The 11286-nt window shown below is 36.4% G+C and overlaps 1 protein-coding gene across 1 annotated transcript; it reads left to right on the top strand.

Annotated features, from left to right (window-relative positions):
• Window positions 1-414: 414 nt before the first annotated feature.
• On the top strand, window positions 415-2509 carry LOC133648010 (transforming growth factor beta activator LRRC32-like). The gene is made up of 2 exons (XM_062043778.1): window positions 415-509; window positions 630-2509. Exons 1-2 carry the CDS (start codon window positions 420-422, stop codon window positions 2502-2504), a joined length of 1965 nt encoding a protein of 654 aa, XP_061899762.1. The 5' UTR covers window positions 415-419; the 3' UTR covers window positions 2505-2509.
• The last annotated feature ends 8777 nt before the right edge of the window (window positions 2510-11286 follow it).

The following is an 11286-nucleotide window of genomic DNA, read 5'->3' as shown; positions in this document are numbered from 1 at the left end:
CCAGCAGCTTCCGTCCTGCTCCACCGCCACACCATCAGTTTCTTTGTTCCTCTTAAGCCTAATTTAAAATGATTTCCATTTTGCCGGTGTCAAATAAAAACAAATACTATAATGATAATGTTTATAGACGTATTCCAGATTCCCCAACTAAGAAAAGAAGCGGTCTGATGTATGTATACTGAGATATGTACGTATGCTTCAGTAAAGAAAAACATTTTTGTACATAGGTTCATTAGTTTTTAAAATATCTTCTATATCTAAAAGCTAAATTGTACTCTCTTCATGAAGTCATTGTTTAAAAATAGTATCCCAAAGCCTATCTGGTGTTCACAGCTGCTTTCGTCCTCTTTTTTTATGAGGCTGGGCTGTAAAAAGGGTGTGTAAGTGGGTGACAAAAGCACTGAAACAGCAGAGGGAACATGGTCAGACACATGCTTGTTAATCTCCTGCTACTCTGGTCACTCGGCCATGACCTTTACACAACTGGATTTAAGGATGATGGTCTGAAGGTAAGCTCAAGGAAATGCAATTTGTAAAAAGTCTTTCTTAATCTATTTATGTTTTAGATCAAACATTTGCTCTGTGATCTTAAAAGTATGCACTGATGATGATTAATGTTTCATTTCAAGGGCCAATCCTGGAGTAACCAGAATTTATATTCCATCCCCCTGGATTTGGATGTAAGGCTGCAAAAACTTGATCTGTCCAATAATTTCATCAGACAGTTGCACACAATTGATTTGCTGTACTTGGAGCAGCTGGACTTAAGCAGCAACCAGCTGGAACTCATCTCTAAAGGGGCATTTGAAAACCTGGCTTTGCTTGAGGAGCTGAATTTGTCTGTGAATGCGCTGAACAACAACCTCGAGAGAAACAGCAAAAGTCTCCAATCTCTTGGTAGACTTAAGAGTTTGGACATATCAATGAACAGTTTGGGAGAAGAAGCGGTAAAACTGTACCTACTAAACAAATCTTCTCTCGAGAAACTTAAGATGACTGGGAATTATTTAACAACACTCACACACAAATTGTTCAAAGAGAGTCAAGATCTGAGGAGCATTACTATTGATGACAATCTGATATCAACAATTGATGGGGGAACGTTTGAACCGCTTCGAAAACTAGAGATCTTAAGCCTGGCCAAGAATAACCTTTGCCATATCTGTGATTTTAAATTGCCACAAGTTAAGTGTTTGAATCTAAGTAGAAATTCTATACAGTTCTTTGTTTCTGCGGCGGGTAACCAAGTGTACAATCTTGAAGTTCTTGATCTTAGTCAAAACAAACTACTTTATTTCCCAATTCTCCCCAAATTTAACCAACTAAAGTATCTCTATTTACATCATAACATGGTGGGCACCCTAACTTCAGAGGCATCAATGGTATCAGAGGTTAATTCTCTTTACAATGACATCGTAAGAAAAGGTAATGTCAGAATTACAAAAAACTATCTTCATTCCAACTGGAGACTAATGCCATTGATCTACATTGACCTTAGCTATAACCACTTTACATCTTTCCCTTTGGAGACTTTGAGCCTTCTCTTGAATTTGGAAGAGCTAAATTTCAGTTTTAACTGCGTGCAAAATCTCACATGGAATGTTCGGCATGACAGTGAATCTGGACACTATAGGCAACTTTATTTCCCTTCCTTAAAGTACCTGAACATGCAAAGTAATGGACTCGAATCGGTATCGCCGCTCTTTCTACAGGCGCTCACACAGGTTGAGACAATAAATCTTCAAGATAACTCAGTAAAGCCTTGTGCTCCCGTGAGCCAAATGCAGAGCTCTATATCACCGCAACTTAACTTAAACTCATCATGTGTTTCCTTTGGAAAATTGAGAACCCTCAAATATCTCAACCTTGTAGACAATGGCATAAAGATTCTTCATGCAAACACTTTCCAGAAAACCTCTCTGATATCCCTCAACTTAGCTAGAAATGTCCATATGGTCATGCAGGTTGGTGCACTGGAGGGCGTGCAGGAAACGCTGCAGTCGTTGATGATGGGTGAAGTAAACATGAACAGATCTGACATGTTGCTACCCTGCCTACCAGCACTAACACATCTGAATATATCCAACAACTATCTAACTGTCTTACCGAGCAATTTAACTTGCTCTCCTCTGAGAGAACTCAGCATACAGAATAATAGTTTTTTGTCTTTAAACCAATCATTGATTAAAGCATTGTCAACACATCTTCAAGCTATGTATATTAGCGGGAACGACTTTAACTGTTGTGACGCCCAATGGTTGAAAATCCTTAATGAGTCCAGGATTAAGTTGCCTGACATCAGTCAAAGCACATGCTTTACAGGTAACACAAGAATTCAGATTGATGAGTTTTTGACAAGTTCTTCGCTTTATTGTTCCCCGCACAAAAAAGGGATTCACTCGGGACAAATTATTATAGTTGTTTTGTTTGTCATTATACTAATAACTGTCTTAATTATGTTTGCCAGAAAATTGTGTTGCACAAATAAATCACTCGTCGTGTAACAACACTGTACAGTCTGAGAGCCAATAAAAAAAGATGCATCAAAAAGTATGCTCTGTTTTGATTGACACCCATCCATTCATTTTCAACCACTTGTCCCTATTGAGGTCGCAGGGGGGCTGGAGCCTATCCTAGCTGCAGTCGGGCAGAAGGCAGGGTACACCCTGTACAAAACACTGTCACAGAAATATAAATGAAAAAATACCAGCTTATCTAAACACGAGCCGACTGATTATAAGAGGACCCCTTTTTTACACAAAATGCTGACACGTCAAAGACAGAAATGACAAAAAGACTTAAACAAGAATTTGCAATTCCAGTAGGAATGAGGATACGCATGAGTGGAACTGAAATACTTAAATGTCCAGGGTGAGTGGAGTGTGTGGATGTTGGAATAGTTTGAATCAGTTGAGAAATGTGGGATATGGAGAGGTTTGTATATTGCCTATCATTTTCATTTGAAGGAAATTCCTGGTAATTCCAAGTAATCTGAGAATTTTGGGAACCAGGAAACATGCTGGCTTGAATGTCCAGGGTGAGCGGAGTGTGTGGATGTTTGAACGGTTCAAATTGGATCACAAATGTGGGATATGCAGTCAATTGTGTATTTCCCATGAATTGTCAATGGCAGAAAATTACCTGAAATTTAGGGAAAACCGGGAATTTTGGGAAAGGGACAACATGTTTTGCGGTCGACATAAGTGAAGAACAGTGTGGGTTGATGATTGGAAGGTCAGAATCAGGTAAAAAATGGCACAAAATTTAGAGCATTTTGGGCATTGTGTAACTATGAATACATCCATTCGTTTCAACTGGAATTTCCTAAGAATTTGGGAAATGGGGAATTTTCGAAAAAGTAGGTGTCCTTGTCCTTGATGATATGAATGAATTGGTCTTTGAATTGTTCAAAACAGTTGAAAAATGTTGACGTAGTACCATAATATAAATGGGTATTTCGGAAAAAACTGTAATTTGTACGAAAAGAAAAATGGTAGTTCTGTTGTCCCAATTAAGAAGAATGTTTTAAAGGTGGAATGGTCGAAAACGGTTTGAAAATATGCACTGTGAAATTTTCCAAGAAGAGGTGAAAATAGGGCTTTGGAAAAACGGGAATTCTAAAAATTACTGGGATTTATTTTAACTTGGGTAAAGGTAGTTTGATTGTCCGCGGTGAGTGGAGTGTGTGGACAGCGGAACATTTCAAATCGGTTGAGATATGTGGAAATTGTGTAAGTTCGAAAAATGACCCGGAAAACCGAAATTTCTGAGTAATCTAGGTTATTTTTTTGGAGTTGGGGGAGCTCACGATTCCCGGTCGAGCCGAACGTACTCGAACGGTTCCGTTCAGATGAAAACTGTGGTGCGATTAACGCACACATGTCCATTTTGACCCTCAGGGAGTGCCGTAGCTGGGGGAACTTGGCTGTAGTTCAATTGTTATTAATGAGCCACAAGCGAGCAGAAATTTAAAAAAGAAAGTCATCTACCTTATGGAAATATCAGGTTTAAAACCATGGCTAGTTGTTCTCCTGACAAGAAAGAGGCGACATCCCTGCAGCAACCGCCTGCTGCGCGCCTTTTTCAGGTGGGTGGTGCTTCACTTCTGTGTTCAGATTACGGTTAAGGTGCATAACATAACATTTAGATTGTTACTGTGACTGATTTAGTAAGTAAGATGACATAAATGTTCAACAGAAATGAAAGACGGTCGGCAGGAAGTCGAAAGGAAAATGTTGTATTGCAAACAGTCGGTCCAACATCAAAACATGTCAAGACACTTTCTCAAACCAATCACACACTTTTCCGGCTTCAAAATAAAAGTGCTATGCTATACATCCGATTAAACTGAATTAAAAAAATGAAAATTTCTTACATTACAATCATGCTTTGTCACCTGGGGTGGGCACCGGTACGAAATGGTGTTAACATTTGTTGGCGATAACAGCGGCCTCATCATCCTCAACGTCTGCTCCAGGTAAAAAGACTACTGTATAATACGTTAGTTTTGTCTATCGATATTTATGATAATCATCTTGGTTCCTCGTACTGTACTATGTAATGTTAATGTAAAGTTTTTGCATCACTTTCATTTGTAGTTTAATACTTTTGAAAAAAAAAAAAAATTCTGGCTGGCTGAAATATTGTGTAAATTATTTTATAACATGTTCTGGTTGAGTCCTCAATTACAAAATTATTAGCAGCCTGAATATTAAAAAATGTATTAATTATAGAGAAGGTTAAAACATTGCCATGCAGCAATATGAAGACCATTAACTTGTACAACATGTAATGTACAGACTATACTACCACCATGAGTGACGGTAGGCTTGGTGTTCCTGGGATTAAAGGCCTCACATTTTCTCCTCCAAACATACTGCTGGGTATTGTGGCCAAACAGCTAAATGTTTGTTTCATCTAACCACAGAATTTTCCTCCAGAAGGTCTTATCTTTGTCCATGTGATGTCAGATGAAACAAAAATTGAGCTGTTTGGCCACAATACCCAGCAATATGTTTGGAGGAGAAAAGGCGAGGAACACCAACTCCTACCGTCAAGCATGGTTGGGGTAGTATTATGCTCTAGGCCTGTTTTTCTGCCAATGGAACTGGTGCTTTACAGAGAATAAATGGGACAATGAAAAAGGAGGATTACCTCCAAATTCTTCAGGACAACCTAAAATAAGCCCAGAGGTTGGGTTTTGGGTGCAGTTGGGTGTTCCAACAGGACAATGACCCCAAACACATGTCAAAAGTGGTAAAGGAATGGCTAAATCAGGCTAGAATTAAGGTTTAAGAATGGCCTTCCCAAAGTCCTGACTTAAACCCCATTGAGAACATGTAGACTATGCCGAAGAAACAAGTCCATGTCAAAAAAACAACAAATTTAGCTGAACTGCACCAATTTTGTCAAGAGGAGTGGTCAAAAATCCAACCAGAAGCTTGCCAGAAGCTTGTGGATGGCTACCAAAAGCGCCTTATTGCAGTGAAACTTGCCCAGGGACATGTAACCAAATATTAACATTGCTGTATGTATACTTTTGACTCAGCATTTGGTCACATTTTCAGTAGACTCATAATAAATTCATAAAAAAAACAAACTTCATGAATGTTTTTTGTGACCAACAAGTGTGTGCTCCAATCACTCTATCACAAAAAAATAAGAGTTGTAAGAAGTATTGGAAACTCAAGACAGCCATGACATTAAGTTATAGATGATAATGATAAATATACACTGCACCAATTTTGTCAAGAGGAGTGGTCAAAAATCCAAGCAGAAGCTTCTTTACAAGTGTATGTAAACTTTTGACCACGACTGTGTGAATGTTGTCTGTCTATCTGTGTTGGCCCTGCGATGAGGTGGCGACACATATACATATATATACATATATACACACACACACATATACATATATATATATATATCTATACATATATACACATATATATATATATATATATATATATATATATATATGTATATGTATATATATGTATATGTATATATATATATATATATATATATATATATATATATATATATATATATATATATATATATATATATATATATATATATATATATATATATATATATATATATACATATACATATATATACATATACATATATATATATATATATATATATATATATATAAATATATATATATATAAATATATAGATGTATCTATTTATCGATATATATATATACACATACAAATATCTTCATACAAATATACAGACGTATATCTTTATATACATACATATGTATATATACGTACATATATAAATGCATATTTGTATACATATATATATAAATGTATATATATATATATAAATGTATATATATATATATATATATATATATACACACACATACATATATACATATAAATGCATATATATATATACTTACATATACGTGTATATATACGTGTACACACATATATACATATAAACATACATGCATTTATATGATAAATATATGTGATATCTCAATAAATTGTCTTTTAATAATAATATTTATGGATTAGATTTATATAGCACTTTTGTAGACACTGAAAGCGCTTCACAGGAAAGTGAGAACCCATTATTCATTCACTCCACATTCACACATTGATGGTGGTACGCTACATTTGTGGCCACACCTGCCCTGGAGTAGACTGACGATTTTAAAGTGTTTGAAGAGTGTTACTAAACAACATTTGAATATGAGGCGTCGTTAACGCTTAATATGAAATTTTATTTTCAAAAAAATATTTGTATTGTTAAGAGTTTATGATAGTATAATCTATGATAGTTTGACTCTGGAACTGAGTATCTCCATTTCTCATTCACACTCAAAATATATTAACAGTTGCAGTTTAATGCACAGAATAGTACTTACTGTACATACTACTGTGTCTGCTGGACCTGGTATAGTATGGGTTCATCATAATCCAGAATCATTTGCAGCGATTTGGGGATCTTTCCTCAGCATATACAAGATTACTGTAGGCCTGTAAAAAAAGAATAATACCTGATTACACCATGTTAATGTATGCCACCTAAAAATGCTCAGTCTTAAATAAACATTGCCTTCTTATACTAAGACATAATGGAATGCATTTATAATGATTTTAACCATTTTTGGGGGAAATTTTTAAAACATTTAAAGGTATTGGAGAATGCTTTATTGTGTCAACGATACAGACATTATGTTTGAAATGTTACTTCTTCTCACTGCAACTACACAAGTTTCCCCCTTCTGGCCATTATATAGAATGACACTTAGGCACTTAAATGTAGATTATGTCCAATATGTAACAAAGACAAAAAAATAAGCCAGTAAATTAATATTATCTGTGACTAATTGTAAATAAATGGAAATAATAGCAACGGTGCTCCTAAACAAGTCCAGACAATGAACTAAATAAACCAACAACCAATATTACAATCCACTTTTTGTATTTGGTGAGAGATGGGTTGAAGTAAAATAAATTAAAGCTGTTTCTCCATATTTCCTTATCAACATTGTCAGAGCACAAATGATACAATTGTGGTAAGCAACCGTGCTCTTGAGCTTGCAGACACATGCTTTTCATTTAAAAAGTGATATTCAATCTGTTGTGTTAATTCCCGTATTAATGACCGGAAAATGCCAGTATGCGCTTGAGAAACTGTCCCACCCAATGTCTTGGTGCTTGACAAGTCTGTGCAAAGAGAACAGGAAAGGGTGATATGTTGGCGTAAAATAATGAGCAGATAAGGATCAAATTGTATTGCTTCTTCTGTGGTGTTGATTAATGGTGGCTGGCATTTGAAGATATTTTAGCCCGTTTACTAGTACTGATAAACCAGTGAGGACTTGTCATCCATGTCTAAAAAGACATAGCTAAACGGTCCTGCATTTAGGGTTTATTTCGTCTCTAAGGTACTGTTTTTTGGAGATAAAGTAAGGGTGTATTTTGCGGCTGCTCAACCACGCTGAGTTGACAATAACTACAGGTACTGTAGATTAAAGATACGCCCTTTCACAAGAATCATCTTTTTGGAAAAACATTTTTAAAACAAAATTAATGCTTGGCAGATGAGGATTAAGGGGCAGCAACAGCCTGTCGCTAGACATACGTATAAAACGACCCAATTGTTTTAAGGGTGGATCATCTTACTTTAGCGCTTTCTTTCATTTATTAAGGTCACTTATTGTTTTACAAGTTTAGTGAGGTCACTGAAGAATATACTAACAAGAAAGATGTATTAATATAAATAGTTTTTGGCTTGAAGATACGGTGGGGGAAATAAGGATGGATATCTATGGTATCTCTCCTGTTGAATTTGCAAGTTCGCAGAGATACAAATGTTTCAGAATACAGGGTTTTTCCAAAAAGAATGAACCGATTTCATTGTACAATATTTCACAATATTTCAACAATCCAGCCAAGTCACAAGTATTCTACTTACAATCAACTTTTATTTTCTGTCTTACAAGTGTTTAATGATGGCCAACACATGCAGCACGGGCAACATCAGTACGATAAGAGAATTCTCTCAACTCACTATTTTTTAATAACCCAGTCTGTAATTAAGGTAGGATTCAGGGTTTCTCCCAAATTGCCACTATATACAGTATATCTGGGTTTTTGGGGCGTGGCTAGGAGCCTGGAAGGGGCGTGGTCAATATGACATAATCATATTTATTACGTCATGATTAATTTGATTGGCAGTGATGCATATATTTTATTTAAAAAGGCTAAACAATGTTTTACATATATTTAAAAACAAATCTGTGTTATTATTTATTAGTAAAAACATAGTTATTGTATTGTTTTTGCTCTCATTTTTAATTGTTGCTGCTATTGTAAAAGGTAACAAAGGCTACACTATTTTCTGCCCTCCAGGAATGTTGGATTTTAGATTGCCAAATATGTAAACAGTCTTTTAAATTACAGATTTAAAAGAAATCTTGAGGTGGTTTAGTGATATTCTTCACAAGAATTTACAGTAAAACCAAAGCACATTAAGGAAAGTACATTATATATACACATGATGTGCACATACATGTAAGAATCACATTAAATTAATGATACAGTTTGGAATAAACTGGGAAAAAAAGCAATACCGTTATTCAGGATGAAGGTTGGCTCTCATGCTGCTAACTTATTGCTAACATACTCTATAATAGACCAGCTCATTGACATGCTAACGAGAATTGGCAGGACCAATCACAGGGCACATAGACAATTATTCACACTCACATTTATACCTATAGACAATTTACAGTCTCCAATTAACCAAGTCCTTCTCAAATAATGGGGTGGACCCCATTGGGGGCGCGGTGCAATATACATATATATATACAGTATTTAAAAACAAATCTGTGTTATTATTTATTAGAAAAAACATAGTTATTGTATTGTTTTTGCTCTAATTTTTAATTGTTGCTGCTTATTGTAAAAGGTAACAAAGGCTACACTATTTTCTGCCCTCCAGGAATGTTGGATTTTAGATTGCCAAATATGTAAACAGTCTTTTAAATTAGAGATTTAAAAGAAATCTTGAAGTGGTTTAGTGATATTCGTCACATGAATTTACAGTAAAACATAAGCACATTAAAGGCCTACTGAAATGAAATGTTCTTATTTAAACGGGGATAGCAGATCCATTTTATGTGTCATACTTGATCATTTCGCGATATTGCCATATTTTTGCTGAAAGGATTTAGTAGAGTACATTGACGATAAAGTTCGCAACTTTTGGTCGCTGATAAAAAAAAGCCTTGCCTGTACCGGAAGTAGCGTGACGTCGCAGGTTGTAGAGCTCCTCACATCTGCACATTGTTTTCAATCATGGATGCCAGCAGCGTGAGCGATTCGGACCGAGAAAGCGACGATTACCCCATTAATTTAAGCGAGGATGAAAGATTTGTGGATGAGGAAAGTGAGAGTGAAGGACTAAAGGGCAGTGGAAGCGATTCAGATAGGGAAGATGCTGTGAGAGGCGGGTGGGACCTGATATTCAGCTGGGAATGACTAAAACAGTAAATAAACACAAGACATATATATTAGCCACAACACAACCAGGCTTATATTTAATATGCCACAAATTAATCCGCATAACAAACACCTCCCCCCTCCCGTCCATATAACCCACCAATACAAATCAAACACCCGCACAACACACTCAATCCCACAGCCCAAAGTACCGTTCACCTCCGTAAAGTTCATACAGCACATATATTTCCCCAAAGTTACGTACGTGACATGCACACAGCGGCACGCACGTACGGGCAAGCGATCAAATGTTTGGAAGCCAAAGCTGTACTCACGGTAGCGCGTCTGCTATCCAACTCAAAGTCCTCCTGGTTGTGTTGCTGCAGCCAGCCGCTAATACACCGATCCCACCTACAGCTTTCTTCTTTGATGTCTTCATTGTTCATTAAACAAATTGCAAAAGATTCACCAACACAGATGTCCAGAATATTGTGGAATTTTGCGATGAAAACAGACGACTTAATAGCTGGCCACAATGCTGTCCCAAAATGTCCGCTACAATCCGTGATGTCACGCGCAAACGTCATCATACCGAGACGTTTCCAGCAGAATATTTTGCGGGAAATTTAAAATTGCACTTTACTAATCTAACCCGGCCGTATTGGCATGTGTTGCAATGTTAAGATTTCATCATTGATGTATAAACTATCAGACTGCGTGGTCGGTAGTAGTGGGTTTCAGTCATACTTGCCAACCCTCCCGTTTTTAGCGGGAGAATCCCGTTATTCAGCGCCTCTCCCGACAACCTCCCGGCAGAGATTTTCTCTCGACAAACTCCCGGTATTCAGCCGGAGCTGGAGGCCACGCCCCCTCCAGCTCAATGCGGACCTGAGACTGAGTGGGGACAGCCTATTCTCACGTCCGCTTTCCCACAATATAAATACGCTTGCAAGTACCAAAACGAATGGAAACAAGAATTTCAGTTCATCCAGGACAGTTCGAAGGGGAAGGTGTATGTTGCCTGTAAATATGTAGAACAGACTTCTCCATTGAACACGGTGGCCGAAATGATTTCTCAGTCATGAACAGAGAAGTTAAACAGGACAATACTGCCATCTAATGGATAGATAATTCAAGTATTTCTTTTATGTAAATAAAATAAATATATATATATATAGCTAGAATTCACTGAAAGTCAAGTATTTCATACATACATACATACATATATACATACATACATACATACATACATACATACATATATATATATATATATATATATATATATATATATATATATATATATATATAT

This window comes from Entelurus aequoreus, linkage group LG04 (genome assembly GCF_033978785.1).
Source record: "Entelurus aequoreus isolate RoL-2023_Sb linkage group LG04, RoL_Eaeq_v1.1, whole genome shotgun sequence".
In the NCBI taxonomy this organism is placed as follows: Eukaryota; Metazoa; Chordata; class Actinopteri; order Syngnathiformes; family Syngnathidae; genus Entelurus; species Entelurus aequoreus.
Note: the sequence above shows the minus strand (reverse complement) of the source record. Positions and strands in the feature narration are given on the sequence as shown.